Consider the following 27,382-nt stretch of genomic DNA (forward strand, 5'->3'; position numbering starts at 1 on the left):
GACATCAGTGAGACCGGATCTCGTTCTTTACCGCTTGTTGGCGGATGGATACGACATCAGTGAGACCGGATCTCGTTCTTTACAGCGTGTTGGCGGATGGATACGACATCAGTGAGACCGGATCGTGTTCTTTACCGCGTGTTGGCGGATGGATACGACATCAGTGAGACCGGATCTCGTTCTTTACCGCGTGTTGGTGGATGGATACGACATCAGTGAGACCGGATCTCGTTCTTTACAGCGTGTTGGCGGATGGATACGACATCAGTGAGACCGGATCGCGTTCTTTACCACAGGTTGTCGGATGGATACGACATCAGTGAGACCGGATCGTGTTCTTTACCGCGTGTTGGCGGATGGATACGACATCAGTGAGACCGGATCTCGTTCTTTACCGCGTGTTGGTGGATGGATACGACATCAGTGAGACCGGATCTCGTTCTTTACAGCGTGTTGGCGGATGGATACGACATCAGTGAGACCGGATCGCGTTCTTTACCACAGGTTGTCGGATGGATACGACATCAGTGAGACCGGATCGCGTTCTTTACCGCGTGTTGGCGGATGGATACGACATCAGTGAGACCGGATCGTGTTCTTTACCACATGTTGTCGGATGGATACGACATCAGTATCAGTGAAACCGACATCCAGTCTCACTGATGGTGATTCCCTGAAGCCCAGCTTGTATCTTGGATTTTCGGTTGTATGTTGAACAAAAATGTGGACGGAGTGACGGTCGTATTACCAATAACTCCTATGACAAGCACAGGAGTAGTACCTCAGTACCTGAGTCGTGTCTCTGGTACTGACGTACTACTCTTATGTATGTATGTATGTATGTATGTATGTATGTATGTATGTATGTATGTATGTATGTATGTATGTATGTATGTATGTATGTATGTATGTATGTATGTATGTATGTATGTTCACTTGTTTCCACCTGCTGTTGGGCCAGACTATTGATTCTGATTAAGTTTAGGTTCAACACACGTCTACCGCCCTCTAATCTGGACCTTAATCCACACTGTTGTGTATTTTCTTCACAGTAAAGGTTTCAGATTATTGAGTTACATGTTGAGGAGTAAATTAATTGCCTCTTCTTCTTCAGTAAACGCTGGAAAGGTCACACCAATGGGAAAGCACACAATGGCCCATTATCACCAGCATCAGTCCAGTAACGTCTTTATGGGACTAGATGGGCAGAGACTCTCACAGGGGGGGGGGGGGGGGGCAGACCTCAACAAGACTGGACAGAATAACAGAGACTCTCACAGGGGGGGACAGACCCCAACAAGACTGGACAGAATAACAGAGACTCTCACGGGGGGGGGGGGGGGGGGCAGACCCCAACAAGACTGGACAGAATAACATCAACTATCTGACTCATTGTGTTTTCATGTAAACTATAGTGCAAACATGCTTTATCAGCCAATCAGATATTAATATAAGTATTATTACTACTGTTAATGCTACCACTACCGCTACTGCTACTACTACTACTACTACTATTATTACTACTGCTATTACTACTAATACCACTACTACTACTATCATCACTACTATGACTGCTACTGCTACTCCTTTTACTACTATCAGTACTATTAATCCTACTACTACTATCACTACTACTACTACTCCTACTACTACCATTACTACTACTACTACTTTTACTATTACTACTACTAGTAATGCCGCTACTCCTACTACTCCTGCTACTACTGCTGCTGCTACTGCTAATACTTCTGCTACTATTACTATTACTAATGCCACTACTCTTACTACTACTACTCCTACTACTACTACTGCTACTCCTATTAGTTGATACGACATGCATTTACCATGCGTTCAGTGTTGTTACAGGGTGTACTGTATGTAAATGAAACATGAATGTGAAACTTGTCCATTGGTGTGAAGCATCGGCTTTAGGTGGTGTAAACACAGCAGGCAGCACCAGATGGCAGTGAAACAGGACAGCTGGCCTGAATCAAGCACCCTCCAGAAGATGGTTGGCACTAAATGCAAATAAACTAGTTTACATACCACTATGTTGAATGACAGCAACCAATCACCTGAAGAAGTCTCTTGGATGAGAGACGAAATGTCTTCAAGAACTTTCTTAACGTCCAATGGATTGATTTAAACAGCTTTGGATCAGTCACACAATAGTGAACACAAGGCTCTCACACACTTCCTCGTTCATTTTTCTCCTGTGGTCCAAGCAGTCAGTCATGTTGAAGCAGCTCTGTTTGCTCTCATCCTCCTCAGCTGTTTCGTGCCGGAAGCAGGACGGTGGACAGGCAGACGTTGAGGCTTGTCTGACGTTTGCCAGCCCCATGCCGCCTCTCACCCAGCCCTGCCAGCTGCCCTGCCAGGAAGACTGTCAGCTCAGCAGCTGGTCCAAGTTCTCCCCATGCACAGCTGATTGCGTGGGCGTCAGGACACGCAAGAGGATGCTAATTGGTAATTATGTTACAGGTTATGAAAAAAACCCAACATTATAACATTGCATACACAAAATCTGACTGAAAGGTCAGCATCACAGGGAATCTTTGTAAGTGGAATTTGTCTGAGAAGAAAAAGCAATGATGATGTAGGTGATGATGCTTCAAGCCATTCCAGAGAGAGAGAGGGAAAGGGACAGAGGTAGAGGTACAGATGCACAGAGAGATAGAGAGAGAATTGTTCTGTTTTAGCTGGTCTTATTTAAACCTGATTTCAACATTTGAGTCCTTAATGAAATATAGACACCAACATAGTCTGGGGCAAGATGACTGTCTGTCTGAGCCTCAGTTGTTGTTAAAGTCCCAGAAACACTGGCCTGATGACAGAGTTGATTTGTCCTCTGATATGATCATCACTCTATTTCTGTCAGAATAGCTTAATAATGAAACATAAGCTGTAAAGACAGGAGATGTGAAGAGTCTCAGAATTGACGTATATCTGTATAAATATAGGATTGACCTATCTCAAATATGTCTGGTGATGTATTACATTTAATTGAGTTCCTGTTTGTGAATCAATCAAGCAACAGTTTTTCAGTTTTTCACCTGTCCTCCTCTTGAGTCTGCTTGTCAGTAATATCACTAATCATTTTGTTGACTATGGTGGATCAGTGCTCTATGTTTGACCTTTCTGGCTGATTTGAAGTAGAGTGAACTCACAAATACTTTATTTATGAACCTGGCTAGAAAAAGTGATATACAAATGCAAAACATACAAAAATGTTTCACGGAACTGATTTGCTAGATTTGCTGATTTGCTCGACCGATTCAAGTCCTTTATGAAACAGGTGGGTGTGGGTATTAAAATACTCTAAAGTGAATCTCTATAACGCAGCAATCAAAGCATGCTTTTACTAACAGCCACTGAGTTGGAACAATCAAACAGATTGGAGAATAATAAACCCAGAATGACAAAGCCCTGAAACAGTTAATATGTGCTTTTTACAGGCAAGAGCAAAAAGCGGGACCAGTGTAAAAACCACCAGATGTACCCCATCAGCGAGACCCAGTACTGCCCATGTAACAAATACAATGCCCAGCCAGTGGGCAACTGGTCGGACTGTGTTCTCCCTGAAGGCGGTCGAATAGAGGGTCAGCTGGGCATGAGGGTCCAAGGTGACATCAAGGAGTGTGGCCAAGGCTACCGTTACCAGGCCATGGTGTGCTACGACCAGGACAGCCGCATCGTGGAGACGTCCCGCTGTAACAGCCATGGTGAGCCCCCAACCCTAACCCTAAAGTGGGTTTGGTATTTAACCTCGTGAGAGTCGTCAGGGTTGGTAACTTAGAAGAGCTGTCCCAGAGGTGAAAGCTATTAGTGGTCCCCAAACTCTGGGTCGTGGACCAGCACCAGTTCGTGGGTCAATTGGTACCGGAGAGAAAGAATCCAGAACTTATTTCAGTTTTTAAAAAAAAAATCTGAACGATGTTTAGTTTTAAATGAGTGGATTCTCTCCTCCACGTCTGTCTATGAATCACTCTTGACGTTGTTTAAGATGCTTGCCTCGGTCACATGACTGCCTTCTTAAAGGGGCCGCTCCGGCCGCTAACACAGAATACATTACCGCTAAACTGAAACTCCCAAGCTAGCAGAACCAACAATACAACAAACCTCTTTGGAAGGTTTCTTTGCACAAGATAAGTCAGTAGAAAACAGAAGAAGAATATACGATTTCAAAGAGAAATCTGCGAGACCCTTCCTGAGGTTGTATGGACCTCAGGTAGTCACATTTTCCTTAGTGACAGCTAATGAGCATCCAAATCAATTAGAAAATAAATAATAGTGGTTTGGTCTCATCAACTTTCCCTACTTTAGGAAAGATTATGATTAATTTTGTGAGAAACGGAGTGATGCCTACACAAGAGTGCCTACATTTTAGCCTGAGAAGTTCAGTTCTCCAGGGCGAGACCCATCACTGCATCTGTCAGGGGCAGGAACTCTGTTTCTCCTTGGGCTGTATTTCACGTTGTATATATGGAGTAGAGAGTAAATGTTAATAGATTAAATACATGGTTGGTTTTCAATATAAACGTGGAATATATTCCATTCAGATGTTTTTGCTGCTTGTGTAGAAAAGAATGAAGCTATATATTTATCATATCATACTCAGTGTTGGTTGCTGCCCTGAGGGGTCGAGGGTGGAGCAGCGCTGTCTCCTGGAACACTGTAGGCCTGTAGGTCTACCTGTAGCTGGGACTGAGATACCTTCTATGCTCCTCAAAGTCACTCAGAATCAGGTCAGGATCTGGATTAGAGAACCAGAGTAATGATGATGGACAACATGTTTTATATAGACTGGGAGTGTTCACCAACATCATCTATCAGCAGTGGAGAGAAGCCTCCATAGATACGGAATACGCACCAAGAGAGTCTCTCACTCAGAGAACAGCGGTTACAACGTAACCTAATGATCTCTCAGGCTGATCACATTCTACCCAGCTGAAGGTCAGGCTGACGCTCCTCTGATCAAACAGTCTCTAGTCGACCTCCAGCCAGCAGCTGAATGTGTTGGGACACTTTGGGCTGGGCTGCGTAAAAACACTGCACAGTATTCTACAGTAAGGACCAAAGTGAGTTAACAGTCAAAGTGCTGTCATATTCTACAACTTAGAAAAAATACTCACACCAAAGCATCTGTGGGAATGAACGTGTGTTTGTGTCTCAAGGACAGTCAAAGCTTTCCCTCCAGCATGTGAATATTCAATAGGAACTGGATGTAAAGAAACACAGCCTCCTTAGGTCGTACGGCTGCTTCCTTCCTCCTCCGTCCTGTCAGGTTCTGATTCCACAGGATAATGACATGAAACACTTTCTTCATCCTCTTGATGCTCTGACTACAGCTCTGTGAGGGTGTGTTGATGGATTCAGGGAAAGCCCTGCACACATGACTCTGGAGACACCTCATTAACAGTGTGTTTATGTTTTACATAGGGTTGAATCCTGATGTTCTCAGTATAGATCAAGTCCTTAAGACAGAGTATTTTTTTCTTTGAACCAAAATTGTGTTATATAAAGATTTTCTGATATCCTTCTGAATTATTTAGAAATTCGTAATTTAAACAAATTTATTGAGTCAGGTTGAAAACAAAAACACAGGTTGCTAACAAAAAATTAAAATGTGTAGTAAACTGTATTCTGGAAAACATTTATTCTATAGACAGTGAACAGGATTGTACCTTTTACATTATCATTTAATGCTACTGATACATTCCAGGAGGAAATTCAAAGATTTTCAGAAACACAGAGCAGAAACAAGTGAGATGCAATTCAAATATTTAATTATAAATGCTAACAGCAGGTAGTGGCAATAAATGTTCCCAGTAACATAAGGGTTATAAATATTAGAACTGAAGTTTGTGGAAATCAAAAAGAGAATAATTAAAAGATAAAGAATAAGAATGACAGGAAATGTAAAGTATTTAAATAATGATCTTTCTGAACGAAACAGGAAACAATGACGTGACTGTTAAAGGTGGATCTAATTCTCTGATCAATACTGTGATCGCTGATTGAGGCGTGTGTTCTGTGATTGGTTTTAGGGTACATTGAGGAGGCTTGTATCATCCCCTGTCCATCTGACTGCAAACTGAGTGAGTGGTCTAACTGGTCACGCTGCAGCAAGTCATGTGGCAGTGGGGTCAAAGTTCGCTCTAAATGGCTGAGAGAAAAGCCCTACAATGGCGGGAGACCTTGTCCTAAACTGGACCACGTCAACCAGGTAGACGATTTCAATAAGCTCACAAAATAGTCAATCTATGGTTATCTCTGTACTTGTGTTTGGGAAGAAGACTGCTCTTAATTAAAATGTATGTTTCTGTTGATTTCCTGAATGACATATTTCTGTTTGTCTTTTCTTTATGAATGGATTCCATCTACAGGCTCAGGTAAACACATTGTTCTACACCCTGACGATACACAACAGTCCAATAAGAACTCTATTTGTTATCCTTGCTCATCTCAAACGATATTTGTGCTGATAAGTGAAATCCTTGAACAATAAATACGGAGTTTCCTTTTCCTGTTCACCATCAAATGGCTGTGGTGCCCCTGGTGGTCAGGTGTATGAGGTGGTGCCGTGTCTCAGTGACTGTGGGCAGTACGTCTGGGTGGCAGAGCCCTGGAGCGTGTGGAAGGTCAGCAACGTCCAGCTGAAAGATAACTGTGGTGAAGGTGTTCAGACCAGGAAAGTCAGGTGAGCTGTGCCCGTTTGTTAGAGCCAATAGCCCAGTAATTTATTACTAACCCTAACACCTAACAGTAACCCCTAATTATTACATTATTAGGAAAAGTTATTATGTTATCGTTTCAGGACTTTTTTTAAACATTATTTGCCACTTATTAAATTATTGACCTATTATGTTTAAAAAACAGGCAAATTTGCTCTGTAATTGTCTGTTTTTACAATATCAGCTGTTACTATTGGCTCCTTCAGCGTTGTATTTCACAGCTCCGGTCATGGAATGAAGACATCTGGTTATTGGTGCCTGGGTTGTTCTGGAGACAGTCTGACTCTTGACCCTCTTTGTGACAGATGCATGCTGAACACCATAGATGGGCCCTCTGAGCACGTGGAGGATTATCTGTGTGATCCAGAGGAGATGCCCCTGGGGGCCCGCAGCAGTCTATTGCCCTGCCCAGAGGACTGCGTGTTATCAGACTGGGGAGCCTGGAGCCCATGTCCACTGGTAGGACTGACTGTGTTATGTGTACAATATACAGTATATACACATACGTATATAACGAAGTGATACAGGCAGCGTCCACACAGGTTAAGTGTGATTACTTTTCTGTGTACTCCTGTCTTCATGTGGTTGAAGACAATCCGAATCTGCTCAGATGTTTGGAGTTGATGAAAAAATGACTCAAAGTTCATGAAATGCTTGAGTTGCTTACAAACATGGAAAGATTCTACTTGTGTGTGTGTTTGTGTGTGTGTGTGTGTGTGTGTACTCTAACAGTATTTATAAGTCATGATCTTTTCTTCTGCTCTTCAGCCGTGTAGTGGGAACAGTTCTCGGGGGAGGACTGCTTATGTCCTTCGCCAGCCTGGGCAGGGGAAGACGTGTCCTCCCAATAAAGAGACAGAACCCTGCAAACTTAACAGCAACTGTTTCCACTACTCATATAACATCACTGGTGAGTGAAACACCACATGGATTCTCCTGTTGTTGATATGTTGGGTGGTCTGAAGTAGTTTTGCTGAGGACACCTCTCTCTACAGACTGGAGTACCTGTCAGCTCAGTGACAGGGCGGTGTGTGGAAACGGCATCAAAACTCGCATGCTGGACTGTGTGCGCAGCGACGGGAAATCAGTTGACCTCAGGTTCTGCAAAGAGGTTGGTTGTGTTGACTTTCCAGATAAAGATTTTTTTTTTTGCACTTTAAAGTCCTGATTAAGTTAAAGCATTTTTTTCTCTGTCAGCTGGGCCTGGACAGGAAGTGGCAGATGAATTCTTCCTGTGTTGTGGAGTGTCCTGTCAACTGTCAGCTGTCTGATTGGTCGCAGTGGTCTGAATGCACCCACAGCTGTGGGTTGGGAGGTATGTGTATATAAGTATGTTCGTTGCAGTAGCCTTGATATGGAGTAAATGTCACCAATGTAGAAACAGTCTGCAGCTCAACACAAAGACCTACTGCTGGGTGCATTTGACATGATGTAAGAAGTGATGGAACACAGGTTTAGTAACTAGTGGATAACTAGTGGGTCTTTCAAAATGACATGAATATTAATTGAATATTAATATTCAATGATCTTAATCATCATAAAACAATATCAGGGTTACATTGGCAGAATTAGATGTGTAACAGTAATGTTTGAGGACATTTGAAGCTGAATATCCAACATCAACTCCATTATTAGTTATCTGTTTAAACCACAATGACCTAACTGACACACATGCTGCACTGGGAGCTGGTTCCATCCTGGAGTCAGCAGGGTCAGGATTACCCTTTGGTTTGATGGGTGTTATCTGGATTTGTGGTATTCTTTTCTCTAAACACACTATCAAAACCATGTGAATGAGAATCTAACGTGTATCTATCCCATGTAATGAGATGTGAATCTATCCCCTGCTATAATGAGATATGAATCTATCCCATTATAATGAGATGTGGATCTATCCCCTTTATAATGAGATGTGAATCTATCTCCTGTTATAATGAGATGTGAATCTATCCCGTTATAATGAGATGTGAATCTATCCCGTTATAATGAGATGTGAATCTATCCCCTTTATAATGAGATGTGAATCTATCCCCTTCATAATGAGATGTGAATCTATCCCGTTATAATGAGATGTGAATCTATCCCGTTATAATGAGATGTGAATCTATCCCGTTATAATGAGATGTGAATCTATCCCCTTTATAATGAGATGTGAATCTATCCCCTTCATAATGAGATGTGGATCTATCCCGTTATAATGAGATGTGAATCTATCCCCTTTATAATGAGATGTGGATCTATCCCATTATAATAAGATGTGAATATATCCCCTTTATAATGAGATGTGAATCTATCCCCTTTATAATCAGATATGAATCTATCCCATTATAATGAGATGTGGATCTATCCCCTTTATAATGAGATGTGAATCTATCTCCTTTATAATGAGATGTGAATCTATCTCCTTTATAATGAGATGTGAATCTATCCCCTTTATAATCAGATATGAATCTATCCCATTATAATGAGATGTGGATCTATCCCCTCTATAATGAGATGTGAATCTATCCCCTTTATAATGAGATGTGAATCAATCCCTTTTATAATGAGATGTGAATCTATCCCTTTTATAATGAGATGTGAATCTATCCCGTTATAATGAGATGTGAATCTATCTCCTTTATAATGAGATGTGAATCTATCCCGTTATAATGAGATGTGAATCTATCCCATTATAATGAGATGTGAATCTATCCCGTTATAATGAGATGTGAATCTATCCCCTTTATAATGAGATGTGAATCTATCCCCTTCATAATGAGATGTGGATCTATCCCGTTATAATGAGATGTGAATCTATCCCCTTTATAATGAGATGTGGATCTATCCCATTATAATAAGATGTGAATATATCCCCTTTATAATGAGATGTGAATCTATCCCCTTTATAATCAGATATGAATCTATCCCATTATAATGAGATGTGGATCTATCCCCTTTATAATGAGATGTGAATCTATCTCCTTTATAATGAGATGTGAATCTATCTCCTTTATAATGAGATGTGAATCTATCCCCTTTATAATCAGATATGAATCTATCCCATTATAATGAGATGTGGATCTATCCCCTCTATAATGAGATGTGAATCTATCCCCTTTATAATGAGATGTGAATCTATCCCTTTTATATTGAGATGTGAATCTATCCCTTTTATAATGAGATGTGAATCTATCCCTTTTATAATGAGATGTGAATCTATCCCCTTTATAATGAGATGTGAATCTATCCCCTTTATAATGAGATGTGAATCTATCCCTTTTATAATGAGATGTGAATCTATCCCTTTTATAATGAGATGTGAATCTATCCCCTTTATAATGAGATGTGAATCTATCCCTTTTATAATGAGATGTGAATCTATCCCCTCCTATGAAGTAACAATGAATAGATTTCTACATTGTGAGGCAGTTTCACTACAAAGTGTTACATATTATGAGATAAATGTAGTTATGAACAATATTTGCTTCTATTTCAGTGGAACCTAAATGCTTCGGGGCCAAACAAAGTGTTAGTCTGTAGTGCTGATTGGAACCAGAAAGAATTTATGATGTGAGAAACGATGGTGTTAAAGCTCAAGCCCAACTGAGACGGGGATTATCATGTCTTCACATGTAACTGGGTAGGATCAGAACATTGATTGGTGCTCCGTTACTGGTGTGTGTTCTGGGACTCAGGGAGAACTCGCCTCTTCACAAGACCTGGAGAAGAGAAGCAGCCAGAGGCAACGAGAGGAGTAGATATGAGACCAATACAAGCTTTAGTCATTGTGGTAACCTTAATCTGTCCCTGGGTGACAGGGATTTCTCTCCTAGTGTGGAGGAACTGCAGGTACGGGGCCTGAGAAGAGAACGCCGCCTCGGTATCCATCCTTTGTTTCTTTTATCACCTGACTGGTTGCAGAACATTCTTCCCTGGAGGAGCTGATTTGTGCTCCTGAACCAGGAATAGTAATGAGAGGATTTGTTATTTTGAGCAAATGAGCTCACCTGGATGGGGAGCGATACGAGCATCAATCAAACGGTGTAAAAACAGCCATTCTGCAGGAAGCATGTCACCTACAGTATGTGTGTAGATAATTATGGCTTTGTGTTGTCTCCACGATGTGTGACCTGCTGCGTCACAATGAAGCAGACGTTTAATTCTGGAGTCTATCAAATTTCCCGGGATGGCAAAAAGATAGTTTTTCTTGTGAGTGGGAGTTAATAATGGGGGTCAATCATAAGGATGGGGTCCACCAAAGGTGTTGTTGGCTACAGCAGAGTCTTTGGCGTCATAAGTATAGTCTGTTCTGGCTAATTCTAGTTAGGCTTCCTGTTTAGAATAATTGATCTTGAATGCATCTTTAAAATATCATTCATAATATTTCTATAAAGATTTGAAGATTGTAGAATGTGTCCTTTGAACTAAAGTACCGGTAGAGGGCTTATGTTAGACTACATTACAAGACAGATTTTGATAGAGAAGCTATGATGGGATGCTACAGAAAACATCTTTATAAATGTGATTAGAGGATCTGCCATTCTATTTTGTGACCTTTGTTCAGTTGTGTTAAATATAGTATTTGTTTTAGGTGGGTGTAAACCTCGTTCATTTCCTTTGAGACAGGAGATGATGGAGAGTTTTCACACGTCCTTCTCCTTAGGGTCTGTTGAAAATTAATAAATCCCTCCTTCCAGCTTCAAACCCTTTTTTCAATTTGAACATGACAAAGAAGAACTGATATTTAAAAAGGCCACAGGGAGAATGATGGAGCACCACAGCTGCATCATGAACAAATGAACAGAAGCATGTTGGTAAACCACTAATCAATGCAGACTAGGAGTTTGTGACCAATCGTCTGCTTCCATTCTGAACTGTTGCTACCGGCCCTTCATACAGGAACCACGTCTGGTTAGAACCAGTCAAACAAATTTATTCTCCAACGGATTTGATTGTTAAGCCAAAGATAACTTGGCGGAACGATGGATCAGAACCAGGTATCCATCAGAGGTCATCAGGCATTAAGTGTCTTTAATCCCAGGTGATATTGTGTTCATACTTGTGTCAGAAAATGTTAGCGTCTTCTTAAAGTTGCTTGACTCTGACGTCAGTTTTATTTCTGACTGACTTTGGACTCAGTTCTTCATACTGACAGATCAACTTTACACTCATTTACATTTCCTCTGATGTCTGTTCAAACATCAGACATTTCCCCAGTTGTCATGCAGTGAGCTGAGGATGACTCAATGTTTTCATCTGCTTCCCTGCAGGTAAGCTGTGGAGGAGGCGGACGGTGATTCAGGCCCCCCAGGGGGACGGGAGGCCGTGTCCGTCCCAGATGGAGCAGTGGAAGCCCTGCCTGGTGAAGCCCTGCTACAGGTGGAGATACAGCAGCTGGTCCGAGTGCAGGTCTGAGGTCAGTCAGCGTCAAGCCCAGCGGTCTGTCAGCTGATCGGCTTCACCGTCAACATCACCGTGTGCATGTACTGAAGGAAACTAGAAGGAAAACAGTCAGAGTGGTTAGAAACCTGTCCTGAGAGCAACATAGCGGCTTGGAATGGTGTGTTGTTGGTTTGTTTGTTTGTTTGTTTGTTTGTTTGTGTCTTGATTTCTGCCGAGCTGAAACACTTCTATACCCTGACGCTGGTGTCGCCAACCTGATTCAGACTCAGAGCTACTTCTTGGTGCAGGTTAATGTGAAGCAATACCAGTTTGATCTATTCTCACTATCCGCTAACACTTTTAAACAACTCATGCACAGTGCTGCACCCAATTTGCACAAATAATTATGTAACATACATACATTTGTTTGTGTGAAGCCCAACATTGAACGCTGTTCACCAGTGTGTAGTACTCTGGGGTGTAACTGGACACTGAGACTCTGAGTGGGTCTTGACGATTTACATTAGTGAGGTGTGTTCAGTGTTTGTTCCTGATGATGATGATGAAGTCAGAAAAGACTGATTCACAGTCATAGTTGTAGTCAACTTTATTGTCAAATGTACCGTATATGCACGACGCACAGCACAGATGAAATTACAGTTCTGTCAGACCCACAGGCAGTAAAAAAAACATGAAAAAATGCTCTAGCAGGACAGAACCTAAAAGAACCCAACAGAAACCAAAGGAACCCTCCATAGCATAAGCGACAGCGGTGGGGAAAAACTCCCTCATGAGGAAGAAACTCTGGACAGGACCCAGATCCAGACCAGTCAGGGCGGTCATCCGCCCTGACTGGAGATACGAGATACAGACACAGCAAGGAAAAGAAAGAGACAGAGAGAGAGTGGCAGGTAGGCCAGATAGAGTCTACAGTCCAGAGATATGTTGAACCAAACAGCCCAACAATACTTGTCTAGTGTCCAAGCTGAATGCAGCACTTAAATGACCAGTAATGCATGTTGTGTCCATGTACATGAAAGGATTGGAAATGAATGGCACACATGGCTGGAGTTGATCAAGGTCATAAGACTTGATCTCACACTCTTGTTAAAGTCTGTTTGAGAACTTTTCTGCATTCAAAAGTCTGTCAGTATCATCTGCACAGAGGGGAAGGGCAGCACTTTTTTCTGTGGAAATCCACAGAGAAAATTCTCGTCTTATCATGTCAGCAATAGTGTCGCCATTGCCTTGGAGCTCACACTTCAAATGGTTCAGTTTCCAGTAATGTCTGTTTAAAATGCAAGGTCAAGTGTCCTCTCCGTGTCCTCCAGCAGAAAGACGGCTTTGCCTTTGGGTTCCATGAACTCTTTGATGTCACCAAGAAGGGTCAAAAAATGAAGCCAAATTCATTCCTGTGGAGCCATCAGGTTGTTGAGTGTAGTAAAGTCACCGTGTTCGGCTGACGGCTCCTCCAGCATCACCTAGAGCGCTCACTGCTGTTTAGTTCTGGAGCCCACGCTTTAATAATCCTCACGATGGCAGTCATCATGTGCCCAAAGACAGTCTGTGCACATAAAGTCAGGGACATAGCCGACACTCTTCAAACCAACCTGGTTGACCCCAGTTGGACATTTGACAGTGGAGACGACATCAGTTCCATATTTCTCATCTTTAAGCACAGATGATTCCAATTACCATTATTGCTTCTTTTGAAACCTCCTGATCCGAGAATGCCTTTTTTTTTTGTGAATTAAAATTTTTTTCACGAATCTCGTCAACAAAAAACTCCAAAACAAGCAAACAAACTGCTGTTTGCACAATGCTCAAAGGTATTTCTGCTTGGAGGGCTCTGCCCAAAGGGTAGTTAGCTTGGTAGCTTTTGTGACACATTTTGAAATGTGCTGCTTTGCCGTCACCAGTCATCCCACAAATGAGACACTTGTAGGACTGTTTCAGAGGGGAAAAAATAACTCTTCTTTTTCATTTTCCTGTCACATAATTTGTGGGTGAATAATGTCGTCTTTGCTGCACCTGTGTGATAATTCTACAATCTGTCCTTTGGCAGATCATATACGTGTTCTAAACCTTCAAATCTAATATGAAACATTTTTTACCGTTTTTTAAATATTGTCGTTTTCAAACATGCACCTATATGTAATGTAATAAAATGTAGTGCAGTAATACATAATGTGTGATGTGTTTGTGTGTGGTCAGGGTGCGAGGTGTGGGGAAGGCCTGCGCTTCAGGAACGTGTCCTGCTTCGTGTCCGACGGATCGGGTCAGCAGGACGGCAGCCTGGTGGACGATGAACTGTGTGGAGATCTGGAGCCTTCAGTGGACGGAGACACACACATCGTTCTGCAGGAGTCCTGCACTGTACCGTGTCCAGGTAGGGCACGGGCTGACAGCTCACGGCAGGGGGGGCGAAACAGAAGTGACATAAAGTCAATTTACAAGAACAATCCGTTTCACAAACTTCACTGAAAGCAGTCCTGCTCATTTTCAAGAATGAATTATGACTCAGGAATCATAGGTAATGAGAGTGTCCTTCAGGGTGATGTTAATAACGGGGGGATGTTGCACAAAGCGTGAGCAGAGATAGTGCTCGTGTGTGACGGGCGGGTGTTATTGTTGCTCACTGACTCAGTGACTGTTTCTGTGAGAGCCCAGTCCACGTGACCCATGTTTGTGGTATTTCCCGTCTTGACATTGTAGATTATTTCCCCTCTGTCTTGTGAACACTTCCTCCCTCGTGTGTGTATCCTTCGTGCTCCCTCTTTAGTTCACCAGCTTGTCTCCATATTGAAAATGCAGCCCATTTTCTAAAAGTATCTTTTCCTCATGAAATCTTTTTGGATTTTTTTTGTCTGTTCAACTTGGGATTTGTTCCTTCCTTTGCACCACTCTGCCTCTGATTCTTTGGATTCCATGTTACTCTTCTTCAGCCCTCAATGGTCTACAAGCCAAAAGCGAAGGCAGTCATCCCCAGTGCAATGTTTGTGCATCGCTATGCACACAAGACTTAATCTGGTGCTGTCACAAGGACTTAAATGCTTGTTTGAGTGCAGAATAGGTTTTGCATTACTGTCTGGGTTTGCCAGACTCACTTCTTGAATCTGCAGGCTGCTCAAGGTTGCCCTGAGATGCTCTCACTTGATGGAATTTTACATCATGGATAGTGAGCACAGCGACTAAGAACTAGAATGACAACATCTTTGCTGATAAGATAATGGATGAACCACAGAGTGGATCAAATTTGCCAAAGTTTTCGTCATGAAACTGTAACATGTTGTGTTTGCGGTCTCGTTGTACACATATGAACAAATCTTCTCCAATACTGATGGGGTCGTCAATATCATCCAGCAGAGGGCTATGGATGTTCTGTACTGCAAGAATATAACTTTCTTTTGTCAAAGACAAGAGGTCAGAGGGTTTCAAAAGTGTTTACACCAAAGCAGCAGGTCTCACATCGGACCAACGAGACCAGCCCAAGAGAAGGCACTGCCTCTCCCAACTCCAGGATCCCCAGGAACAGAAATCTGTACATGGCCATGCTCACGGAGCAGAGTCCTCATTGGTTCATGTGTGGAATGCTTGCTCTTATTACAATTAGTCAATTGAGGAAAGTTTGATTTCATAAGAAAAGTGATTCCGAAGGAGGCATCCCAGAGTGTCCTGAAAAGTTGTGGGCAATACGTTGATTCAGTAAGGCTAAGGTCTGAACTTCAAGTCCTGTATTCAAATGACTTCTTGCAGAGAAAATTGCATGATTCTCGTTTTCCCTTAAAGACATGAAGTTTGGCAGTGCAATGCTATCAAAACTGTTATTATTGGTGGGAACAACTGGAACTGCATCTGTCTAAATAGGCGTAAGACTTCCCAACACAACGGGCCAACAGCCTGGCTCTGCTCACATTCCTAGACTGTCCTCTTGCATTTTCTGGGTTGGGGGTTCCAAAAGCCTCAGTTTTGTTGCTGAGCTGCCTGTTTATTCTGCAGGAGAGTGCTACCTGACAGACTGGACTGTCTGGAGTCCATGCCAGCTCAGCTGTGTGGGGGGGGACGACCTGGGTTTTGGATCAGTTCAGGTGAGATCCAGAGCTGTGGTGGCTCAAGATCCAGAGAACCTACTGCAGTGTCCAGAACAGGAGCTGGAGGCTCGGCCATGTACAGGTGAGTCCACTGGGGTTCAGAATGACAGTAACACTGTTTAGTAAGGACGATAGGCATGGCTGCTGTGTTATTACACCTGTGCTGCTCCTGCAGAGGGCCAGTGTTTCGAATACAAGTGGAGGACTGGACAATGGAGGGGTTCATCTCGTAAAGTCTGGTGTCAGCGCTCAGATGGACTAAATATCACTGGTAAGAATCTCATATCGCTCCATGTGCTTTTGTAATTCACTGATATATACCAGATTAGCATGTAGCGTTAGCATAGGGAGCCGTCCTGCATTAAGTGGTGTCTGGACCGAGGGCAATGTTTTTTCTCTGAAAAGACTCAGCATATCATCATCATCATCATCATCATCATCATCATCATCATCATCATCAGCAGCAGCAGCAGCAGCAGCAGCATATGAAGCAGCGTATCTGTTATGTGATGTCATAATTCTCTCATCTTTTCTGAAACACCTCCAGTAATTATCAGTGAAGTAATGAACGAAGGGGGGCAGAAGGGGACTGAGCCTCATGTTTCTCAACGAGCCAAACTCCACGTGGCGGTACTGATGTCTTCCTCCCCTTGACATGCCTAAAACTGACCAGAACTCATTAGAATGAGTAACACCATTTGTCATTTTATTCCTTTGAGTACCCTTAGGGTGATAACGGCGCTAACGCTTTTAAAACTACCTCCGTGTCACAATCCCAGATATCTTTCCAAGTATTTTGACAGAGTTCCAGGCAGCTGTAGAAAGAGAGGGCTTGAGATGCCCCAGTGACGGTCAGAGTTTAATCCCATTGTCCATCACATGTCAGAGTCTAACGCTCCTCCCCACTCCAACAATCTCATCCGTCATTCACTTTAAGGCAGAAACAGTTCCTCTCATCAGGACATCTTTTATTTACTCATGAAGCTTCATACAGGAGGAGAGGAGCTCCGTTCCTCAGGGGTCGGTGGGGGGGGGCATACAACTGTCAGTTCACCCCCCACTCTGGAGCATCTTTGTCATCCCTGTAAAGGTTTTTCTGAGCTGTCAAACTGATCCTGTTGATGAATAGTGAGGCGTTCTGCTGGATCCACAAACTCCTGCTGAGTGTCTGTGTGTTACATACTGCCAACAACATCGATGCTGATGTAGAAGCGGTCAGCGCTCTACTCACAATGCTCAAAAAGACGACCCTGACTGCAGGCTGGCTGCACAGAGCCTGGCTTCTAGCCTTCTAGCTTTGACGTCTACGTTGTGTTTGATATAATGTCAGTGTGTACATTTAGCTGTGACTCGTTTTGCCTTCATGACAGTAAAGTGAGTGTCGTCTGTGAAGTTTGAAACACATCAACACACTCTGTGAAAGTAAAACATGAGGAGACCCAAGTGATGAGACACGGAGATGTATCTGAGCTGCTACAGGGGGGGGGGGGGTTATTGGCAGAGTTCACGCAGGTGCTGACATTTATATATCAGATATCACACACACACACACACACACACACACACACACACACACACACACACACACACACACACACACACACACACACACACACACACACACACACACACACACACACACACACACAGTCAGTTTCTGAGGTGCGTCTTATGGTGCAGAAATCCTGTATGTACTGTACATGTAAATAATTGTTGTTATTGTAAAGAATGTTTCGTAATGAACTTGGGTGCCATCTGCCTGCTTCTGATGCTTGACTATGACCTTTGACCTTTGCTCTGCAGGGGGATGCCCGATGACCACCAAGCCTATAGCAGACCGATCCTGTGACCCACCCTGCACAAAGCCCCGCTCCGTGTGCACAGAGGTCAGTTGGGATTGATGACGGACAAACACAACATGCTGCTCAGATATTGACTCGCACATAAAAAGACTTAAAAACAAACAAACAAACAAACAAACAAACAAACAAACAAAAACACCAGGATTTGGGGGTTCCGGCAGGTGGGGCCCCGCTGGTGCCATGGTTACGGTCATGGTCCTTGTTTTATTGAACTACTCACCCAGGACCTGTTCACATGGGAGACCCCCAACAACACATCTCCTCAACCCCCCCCAGCAGTATAAGGTGGCAGTTCAAGGGGGAAGTGCTCCTTGTTGCCCCTCCAAATACACATCTTTACATTTATGGTGATTCAATGACAGCATTGACGACATGAGGCTCAGGGGGCACCACCACGGGGGGGGGGGGGGTCTGCATTGCCATCTAAATGGCTTTGACGGCTGTGAGTTGGTCTGAATTTGAATTTGAGGCTGAGGAACGTGAATAATCCATGAGATTAAGTTTGGGCCCAAAACACCTTTGTCCAGGACGTCAGGCAGGTTCCATTCGATGAGGTCCTGAGTTTCCTCCAGAGGAAACAACACGGGAATTTCAGAAAGGGGGGAAGAGATTCTGTCAAACGATCAGCGTGTATCAAAATAGGAATGTCTGAAATAAATTCAGTTTGGTCAGTCTCTGGATTTAATTGTAGGCAGGATGTCTGTTTGTGACTACCGTCCAGAGAGCAGCTCTGTGGAGACCACATCTTCTGTGTGCCTGCAATTAAAACTGAGATAGAAATAATGTAGGATGTATAAATAATGGCATCTATTGATCGGCATTGTTTTGGTGTGAGCAGAGACTCTAATGCACTTTCTGAAACTACTGATGCAGCCGTGACACTGGAGGAGATGCTGCTGAGTGTTTTCACCAGATTCTTTCCTCAGCTGTCTTGAGCAGATTTTCATAATCCAGATCTTTAGAAGATTGAGTTTGGGAAAATGGACATTCTAGTCTTTAATATGTAACATGTACATATAAATACTAAAAATCTCTTTCTGAATGACATGAATTAGCTCCATGCGCTAATGGGAGGTGAGGATTCCTTACCCCACCTCAGTGGCTCTCTAAAAACCCTGTGGAGGAATGTAATTTGTCTGCTCTTCTGACGGCCTCAGCTCGTCGCTATCGTGGAGGTTTGTAGGTAGAGAGCTGAGCTCAGCCGCCGGTTCACCACAGCGTTCACCACAGCGTTCACCACAGCGTTCACCACAGCGTTCACTACAGCGTTCACAAGCAGGGATCACGTTGCTGCTGACTCTGCATTCCTGTTTCTGCCCAGAAAACTACATTCTACCCTCAGTCAGTACCAAACCCAGGGACACTGAAGCCCCTTCATGTTGGGCAGTCGGTCATCCACACATGGAGGGGCAATAAATAATGTCCCAGCAGAGACGTCAGTCCTGTGATGAAATGTATTGATTTGGAATATCTATGGAAAATAATAAATAAATACAGTATTTCACGCATTATAAAACACACAGGATTATGAGGCACACCTTCGATGAACCGTTTTCATATACAAGGCGCACTGGATTACAAGGCGCACTGTCAGTTTTTGAGAGAATGAAAGGCTTTGAGGTGCCTCATAGTGCAGAAAATACCGTCTGGACTTCTATCCCTGATTCCAGGCTGTTGTTTCTGCTGAGCTGTGTGGTGAAAACCAGGAGGAACCAGACAGACCACCTAGATATCGGGTGGTTTCACCCTGTGGTCGAGCTGTGGACTCTCAGATTTTAGGGAGGTGGAGAGGAGTAAGTTCTGACTGTGTGTTGTTTTAACCTCCTGATGAGACTGAATTCATGCAATAAACCATTAAATGTATAAAGTCACGAGACGGAGCTGAAGCACTCTGGATTTGCTCTGTTTGCCTTTAATCACTTTATAGTCTGGCTGCTGTTGGACGTACGATGCTACTGTTAGCACAGTGGGAGCGCGATTGTTCCCTAGACATCTCACACACACACACACACACACACACACACACACACACACACACACACACACACACACACACACACACACACACACACACACACACACACACACACACACACACACAACTGAAACAGAGCTAACTGGTTAGCCAAATGCTATCTGACTTCAACAGCTTGTGAGGAACGTTCAGTGTCGAAGCCATGAGGAGAGTTAAGGCATTATCAGATACTCATCAGGGTTAAACTTTAGTGGAAACACACTTCCTGTGCGTGTTGTTTACGACACTAGCCTTTACACAGGGCTAGTGTTCCGTTAATATGGTTCTAAACATCTAATTTATATTGTCAAGTACAGACTCATGATTTGTTTCAGATAAAGGCTTTGGGGGAGCTAAACCGTTAAACAGAAACATGAATTAGAGATTGTAAATTATAAATATGTACATCATATGTCACATATGTAGATATGTATTTTTACAGTATTTTTACAGCATTATGTATGTATGTACAAACACCCCATGTGTGTCCTGTCCCTGACAGGCTGGTGTGTGTGGCTGTGAGGAGGGCTTCACCGAGGTGATGACGTCCGACGGGCTGCTGGACCAGTGCACCGTCATCCCGGTGCTGGAGATCCCCACTGCGGGGGACAACAAAGCTGACGTGAAGACCATCAGGGCCTTCAACCCCACCCAGCCTGAAGCCAGCGCCCCAGGCAGGGTGGGGCGCACCTGGTTTCTGCAGCCCTTCGGTCCAGGTAACACATCAAGAGTTTAATCACCTGAAGTTAAACCTGCCTGATGAACAGTAGAATGATGAGGTGAGACAGATAGATGGACAGAAGAGGCTGCAGTGATGGATGCGTTGTGGAACTAGTATTTCCACATGCAGCTCAGTTCATTCATATTTAATGACAGTGAAATAGTGGCTTTATTTTGGCAGCGGTGGAACGGCTGAGGACAAATGAAGGAGAGACCGACCAAAAACAAGAAGGAGGGCTTCAGGGAAGAAAAATGGATATTAGGGAATGGAGAAGGACGGGAAGAAAAAACAGAAACAGCAAAGAAAACAGACTTTAAAATGCAATAAAGATAAATGAAGAGAGAATGAAGGTAGAACATAAAGGTTCAGGGCCAATGAAGCAGTAACATTATTTAAGGAACAATTTCTTCAACTAAAAAGGAGGAAAATGTAAGGAAGGATTTAAAAACATAAAACATGAAGAAAGCAAGCAAACATCACATAGAGGAGAATAAATACATGGTGTGAATTCACTAAAAAACAGTAATTTTCCTTGTTTCTGATTAAATATCTTTCTATTATTGTGTTGGGCTTCATGTGGATATATCGACCCTGAGCTTCAACACAGAGATTAGAATATAATTCTGTTATTAACAGTCTCTATCTCTCTTTGTCTGTGTGTGTGTGTGTGTGTGTGTGTGTGTGTGTGTGTGTGTGTGTGTGTGTGTGTGTGTGTGTGTGTGTGTGTGTGTGTGATCCTCTTTGCAGATGGGAAGCTGAAGACTTGGGTGTATGGAGTAGCAGCAGGAGCATTTGTGCTCCTCATCTTCATAATCTCCATGACATACTTAGCATGGTAAAGTATAATCACTGTGTGTGTGTGTGTGTGTGTGTGTGTGTGTGTGTGTGTGTGTGTGTGTGTGTGTGTGTGTGTGTGTGTGTCTGTGTGTATGTGTGTGTGTGTGTGGGGGGGGCTTACGGTACGTGGTGTAATGGAGACGTTCATCCTGAACTGCTACTGATCCTTAGAGGTGAAGATGCTCTGAGGAGACTTCAGGTTCAGATCAGCATCTTCCCGTATCCATGACAACACAGCTGATGCTGTTTCATGTGTTCATTTCATTTTCTTTCATTCATTTTGAGTTCTCTCATCATTTGTTGCCATCACTGTTTCTCTACCCCCACCTTCACCCCCACACTCCCTGCTCAGTCACTATGGTTGCTGCCTTTGCTGCAGTCTGAGGTCCCCCCCCCCTTCAGACGGGGTTTACTGGACGGACCCCAGCAGCTTCACGGTGCCTTACACCTGTCCTGCCTGTCAGAAACTAGAGCGGGACTCTCAGAGAGACGGCCGGGCCCCCCAGCAGCAGGTGGAGCAGCGTTATGAGGTGCTGCTGCAGCCACCAGCATCCCAGCGCCACGCCTCGCTGCCACGCCCAAAAGCTCAGTCTGAAGTGCTCATCACTTAACCAGGGCCTCAGAGCTCACACCTGACCTCCTGACTCGTGCCCGATCACCTCTGGTGCCTGTTCTCTCTTCTCATTGGATGCTGACTTAGAGGTGAGCAGTTGAGCTCCAGTCTGGAACACGGCTGCAGGGATTCCTGTCCGTACAAACTACTGACCGCACTCAATGGGTTTAATTCTGTAATTGAAATAAAAATATATCAATAATAATTAATCAGTAATCTTTATAATAAATTGTAATAAATTAGAATAATAATTATTAACATTATAGTTATTATTAATAATATTATATTATTAATTATGATACATTTTATAATTATAATTAATTATAATTTATATTTAGAATTAATTCTATAATTCAAATAATAATTAAATCATTTAATTTCCTGAATCGTCAAACTCTTCGAAAAATATAGACACAGATCTAATTACAAACATACTAATACTATATCTAATTGCATTAAGTTATTGATATTTATGACACGGTCTCGCTGCGTTGAAGAGGACTGCAGTGCGTTAACCCCTAGTGACCCCAAACTCACGACTTCAGTCCATCATGATGGACAAACATCAGGTCTCACACCTTCCTCTGCTGCCACCTCCTGTTCATCTCATGTAAACACACCAGCAGCATCCTCTGTCCGTTCATTCATTCATTCATTAATTCGTTCATTCATTCATTCATTCATTTATTCATTCATTCATTCTGCTGTTTCTTCATCTTATTATTATTATTATTATGATTATTATTATTATTATTATTATTATTGTTGTTGTTGTTGTTATTACAGTACTAGTAGTATTAGTAGTTGTAATAGTAGTAGTAGTAATAGTAGTAGTACTGTAGTAGTAATAGTATTAGTAATAGCAGTAGTAGTAATTTAAGGTCAGTGTGTTGTGTTGGAAGTCTCTGGTCTAGAATAGATGACTCTACCAAAGAGTGTCTGGGGGGGGGGGGGGGGGGGGGCTCCAGTTCAGCCTTTAATCATCAGGAGGAATTTGTTGCTATCAGCTGCTGTCTGATGACATGGGGGGAGGGGGGCAGAATAGGGAAAATGTCTTTGGATGTGAGGGACAAAGACAGTTTGGACCACTCTGGTCCAGTCCTGCTGCCCCCTTACTGCCCCGGTACCCCATGCAGAGCAGTGAGCTCCCCCAACTTGTGATCCATCATGTTGTTCAGCCCATTAATTACCAGTGCGTACCCCCCCACCTCACCTCACCTAACAAGGGGGTCAGCCTTTGGACTTCCTGATTTGTCGACAAACCAGGGTAACGCCCCCTCCCAGGAGCAGAAGACCTGCTGTCATAAATCCAGACAGATACAGACCTTCAACGCCCCCCATGGAAAGAACCACCAGGTCTCCCTCATGTAGCCCCCAGAGAGCGTCCCCTCAGGACACACAGGTTCTCCTGGACCAGAAGTCCCAGTCAGAATGAGTGGGACTGATCAATCACAACTGGTCCAGATGATCAATCACGACTGGTCCAGATGATCAATCACAACTGGTCCATCTGATCAATCACAACTGGTCCAGATGATCAATCACAACTGGTCCATCTGATCAATCACAACTGGTCAAGATGATCAATCACAACTGGTCCAGATGATCAATCACAACTGGTCCAGATGATCAATCACAACTGGTCCAGATGATCAATCACAACTGGTCCAGGCGGTTCAGAGGAGGGTTCAGACTGGAGTTCTGACGACACAGAAGCAGCGATGAGCCTTAGAGACGGGTCCACAGGGCACCCCCACTGATGAAGATTAAAACCCACTAAACTGAAGGAATTGATCAGTTATCAATACTATTTTGGGATTAACTAAAAGCAAAAAACTACTAACTGTAGATTACTGTAGTATGTTCATACAATGTACTCACAGTCTACTAATATAAAGCTGAGTAAGGACTCCATGAGGAGTCAGTCAGTTGTTCAGGACAGGAAGGTTAAACGTTTGTGTTTGATTCCCAGTAAAAAGCCAAAGAGGCCTCAGCGCCGGCAGATGAACAACAGGCTGAAGCCCCTGACGCTGGCCTACGATGGAGACGCCGACATGTAGGCCTTCTGCTGACACTCGTCCTTCAGGACAGTCCAGGTTTCCGGTGAAATCCGTTGACCTCAGGGCCGCTGCTGGGTGTCCTTCAGCTGTCGTCACGTTGATTCTGTAGAAGAGAAATCTCCAGGATGAAGACCCTGAACCCATGACGTTAGACGCCTTGATGATCCTGTTTTCTTTTTAAATCGTGTTTTGATACTCTGCTTCACAAAAGCCTTCATGAATTGTTCATCTTTGTCTGGAAATCTGCCTTTGAGTTCTCTGCCGGCTCAGCATCCAGTCCAGTAGACGTCAGGGTCTGGACCAAAACACAAAGTTTGCTCTCAAGCACAAAATCTCTTTCGTTTTATTACCCATCACTCCCAGAGCCACCAACACTTCTGCCTGCCTCTCTTCTGATTTTCAGGCATAATTTTGCACTATATTAGTGCAGCATGATATGTACTAATGTCTAGTTTTGCCATAGGAAACTGACTCTTTCAATACCAGATGGTGTACAGTTTTTTGCAAACAGAATTCACCGATGTTTAATATTTTTCTTCCCTGACCTCTAGTGTGTGATAAGATGGGACTCGATGTAAATAGGATTTTTCTTCTGTGATCTCAAGTTTACCTTTCTACTACCGTTACTACTAGGATCATTGCTGTGGTCTGTATGGACTGAATGGAGACACATTTTGTCTTTATGGAAGCTTTGAAGATCTGAAATGAGGAGAATTGAAAACAGAAGGATAATTTAATATTCAAATTTACCTTGTCAAATATATAAATTACATTCAAATAACATTGTCTTTAAATTAATGTTGGAAGTCAATTAAAATGATTTAACATCTGGGGAAAAAAAGCTGCTGAAAAGGAATCGAAAGTCAGAAATAAAAGGGAAATTCAAGGTAATATTGCAATACGCTTGAATTCTTTCTCAGTGAAAATACTTTTTGAATTATTTGATATTGATTTCAGTTTGTTTCAATCACAGTAGTTTAGTTTAATAACTGGACCATGTGAAAGTATAAACCCATATCAACGTTGGATCAGCCTCCAGTCGACGTCAAGAACTCCAGATATGATCATTTGTACATGCAAGTACTGACAACCAGAGTTCAGCCAGAGTTCAGCCAGAGTTCAACCAGAGTTCAGCCAGAGTTCAACCAGAGTTCAACCAGACTTTAACATCCACACTCTGCTAATTGAAGGCTACTGTGGGAAAATGAATAACTTTATCAAAGTTTTACAAATCGTTTGATAATGAAGCTGGTTTCAAATATCCCAACAAGGTAGTCCAAAAGGGAAATACTGTATGTCACCAAAAATTAAAAATGTAATCATTATCTACTCACCCCTGTGTCGATGACAATGTGAACAGATACAGATAAAATGACAACTGAAGGCGGAGCTGTAACTTTAAAGCGTGTTGTATTCATGGATGGATTCTAGAGACACACATTCTGTAACTTTTTGAAGCCAACAATTTGATGATCACACTTCAAGTCTGTTTATTCTCACTTCAAAAACTGGGTCTGAAGTGTTGTGGTGACACGAATCCAAACAGCATCTCGATGAGAGAAGATGCAAGTTTATTGGAATGCATATAAAGGAATTCCCACACATTAACTTGCAGAATCATATTTATAATATTTTGGTACAGTAAGTTAATCGAGCAAAAAAAATGTTGAAAAGTAATTACTCCTAAATTCCAAAACACAACATAGCGCATTAAACTTTAATTTTGTATATTTGCACCAAAAGAAGAGTTCCTGATTAGATATCTCCTCTGTGACTCTCTGCACCATCGTTATGTCAGTCCAATGTTCTGCTTCAATGGGAATAACTTTCTGTGGAGATTCCTAATGGAGGTTCTTCTCTGTTCACATTAAATAGGTGTAAAAAGCATTAATGAACTCTTCAAAATGTACCTCACACAGACCTGACCAATGAAGTGATCTCACCTCAAAGAGCTTTCAGTCCTTAAATGTGTTTCATTCAGGTGACTTTTATAGTCCCAGGATTATGTGGATTATTTTCTATTGATGCAGGTGCAATCCTGGTATGAGAGAATTCTGAAGCTACAGTTCTGTCTGATGTGAACTACAAGTCATCCTCATTTCACGTGAGACATCCCATCACTGCCAGTGAACGGCAGGGTTATATTGTGTGGAGTTTATTGCTACTAAGCTAATGGAATGTTTCATTTCTATTTCTTGAACTATGATTTGTAAATAAAGTGCTCAATATTTTTTTTTAATTCATTGTTTATATACCATAACATGTTTCCTTTTTTACTGGATATGTTGCTGTGGAAAAAGAAAAACAGCTGGGATGAATGGATGTGTTCAAACGGATACCGACTACCTTCTGAAAGAGAAGGATTGATAATTCTGTCTTTTCTTACTGTTTATTTATATGTATTTGATTATTGGCTCATAATAAACAAGGGAAATATGTGAGTGTTTTGTTATTTCTGAATCTATTGAGCTGTGGGAAACACTTCATGTATGTAGAAATATGTAGAATTAGTGTTGACAAGGCAACACAATGTTTCAGGCAACCCAACATCTACTTTACTAAATAGACGTCAAATGATTCATCATTCAAATTCATCAAATTTAATTTCTTTGTTATCTTTTCCACCACTTCCATTTCCAATAATTGTCTTTCATGATTCCACCAATGACGTGTTTACTTTTTAATTAATTATTTGTACTGTAAATGATGAATGATGACTGTTAGAAGGAGGAAATGATTAAAAGACTATTTACACTGTAATCACCTCCATTTAAAACAAATGATCTCTAAAGGAATCAAATGTCTTGGTTAATTAGAATGTACAGTACATTTACCAAAAACAAGGATCATCAGTTAGGTTGTAATGATTAATCTAGTGTGATTTAAATATGAGAGAGCATCATGTTCATGAGTTAATCCTTACGTTTCACTTCCACACCGAACTGAATTCCCCCCTGTCAGCAGCAGATGTCAGTGACACCCAGTGAATGGTTACAGACGGTCATGTCTGTGCTGACGGGCGTCAGGCCGTCGTAGCCGGATCATCATTTACCATCCTTAAAACGTTCTGTACGCCTATTTAGTTT

General features: G+C 42.5%; 1 protein-coding gene across 1 annotated transcript in view; it reads left to right on the forward strand.

Moving 5' to 3' along the window:
• Positions 1 to 26,667, forward strand: part of thsd7aa (thrombospondin, type I, domain containing 7Aa) — a 94,459-nt gene extending 67,792 nt beyond the window's left edge. The window contains exons 12-28 of the mRNA XM_068333927.1: positions 2,272 to 2,466; positions 3,456 to 3,722; positions 6,048 to 6,226; positions 6,387 to 6,392; positions 6,567 to 6,700; positions 7,040 to 7,193; positions 7,503 to 7,644; positions 7,730 to 7,845; positions 7,932 to 8,049; positions 11,987 to 12,132; positions 14,313 to 14,487; positions 16,098 to 16,271; positions 16,365 to 16,460; positions 17,993 to 18,075; positions 20,568 to 20,781; positions 21,534 to 21,621; positions 24,209 to 26,667. Of these exons, the coding sequence (XP_068190028.1) occupies positions 2,272 to 2,466; positions 3,456 to 3,722; positions 6,048 to 6,226; positions 6,387 to 6,392; positions 6,567 to 6,700; positions 7,040 to 7,193; positions 7,503 to 7,644; positions 7,730 to 7,845; positions 7,932 to 8,049; positions 11,987 to 12,132; positions 14,313 to 14,487; positions 16,098 to 16,271; positions 16,365 to 16,460; positions 17,993 to 18,075; positions 20,568 to 20,781; positions 21,534 to 21,621; positions 24,209 to 24,296 (2,375 nt within the window). The 3' untranslated portion in view covers positions 24,297 to 26,667. The remainder of the gene's footprint in view (positions 1 to 2,271; positions 2,467 to 3,455; positions 3,723 to 6,047; positions 6,227 to 6,386; positions 6,393 to 6,566; positions 6,701 to 7,039; positions 7,194 to 7,502; positions 7,645 to 7,729; positions 7,846 to 7,931; positions 8,050 to 11,986; positions 12,133 to 14,312; positions 14,488 to 16,097; positions 16,272 to 16,364; positions 16,461 to 17,992; positions 18,076 to 20,567; positions 20,782 to 21,533; positions 21,622 to 24,208) is intronic.
• The last annotated feature ends 715 nt before the right edge of the window (positions 26,668 to 27,382 follow it).

Source organism: Antennarius striatus, chromosome 14, assembly GCF_040054535.1.
Source record: "Antennarius striatus isolate MH-2024 chromosome 14, ASM4005453v1, whole genome shotgun sequence".
NCBI classification, from domain to species: domain Eukaryota; kingdom Metazoa; phylum Chordata; class Actinopteri; order Lophiiformes; family Antennariidae; genus Antennarius; species Antennarius striatus.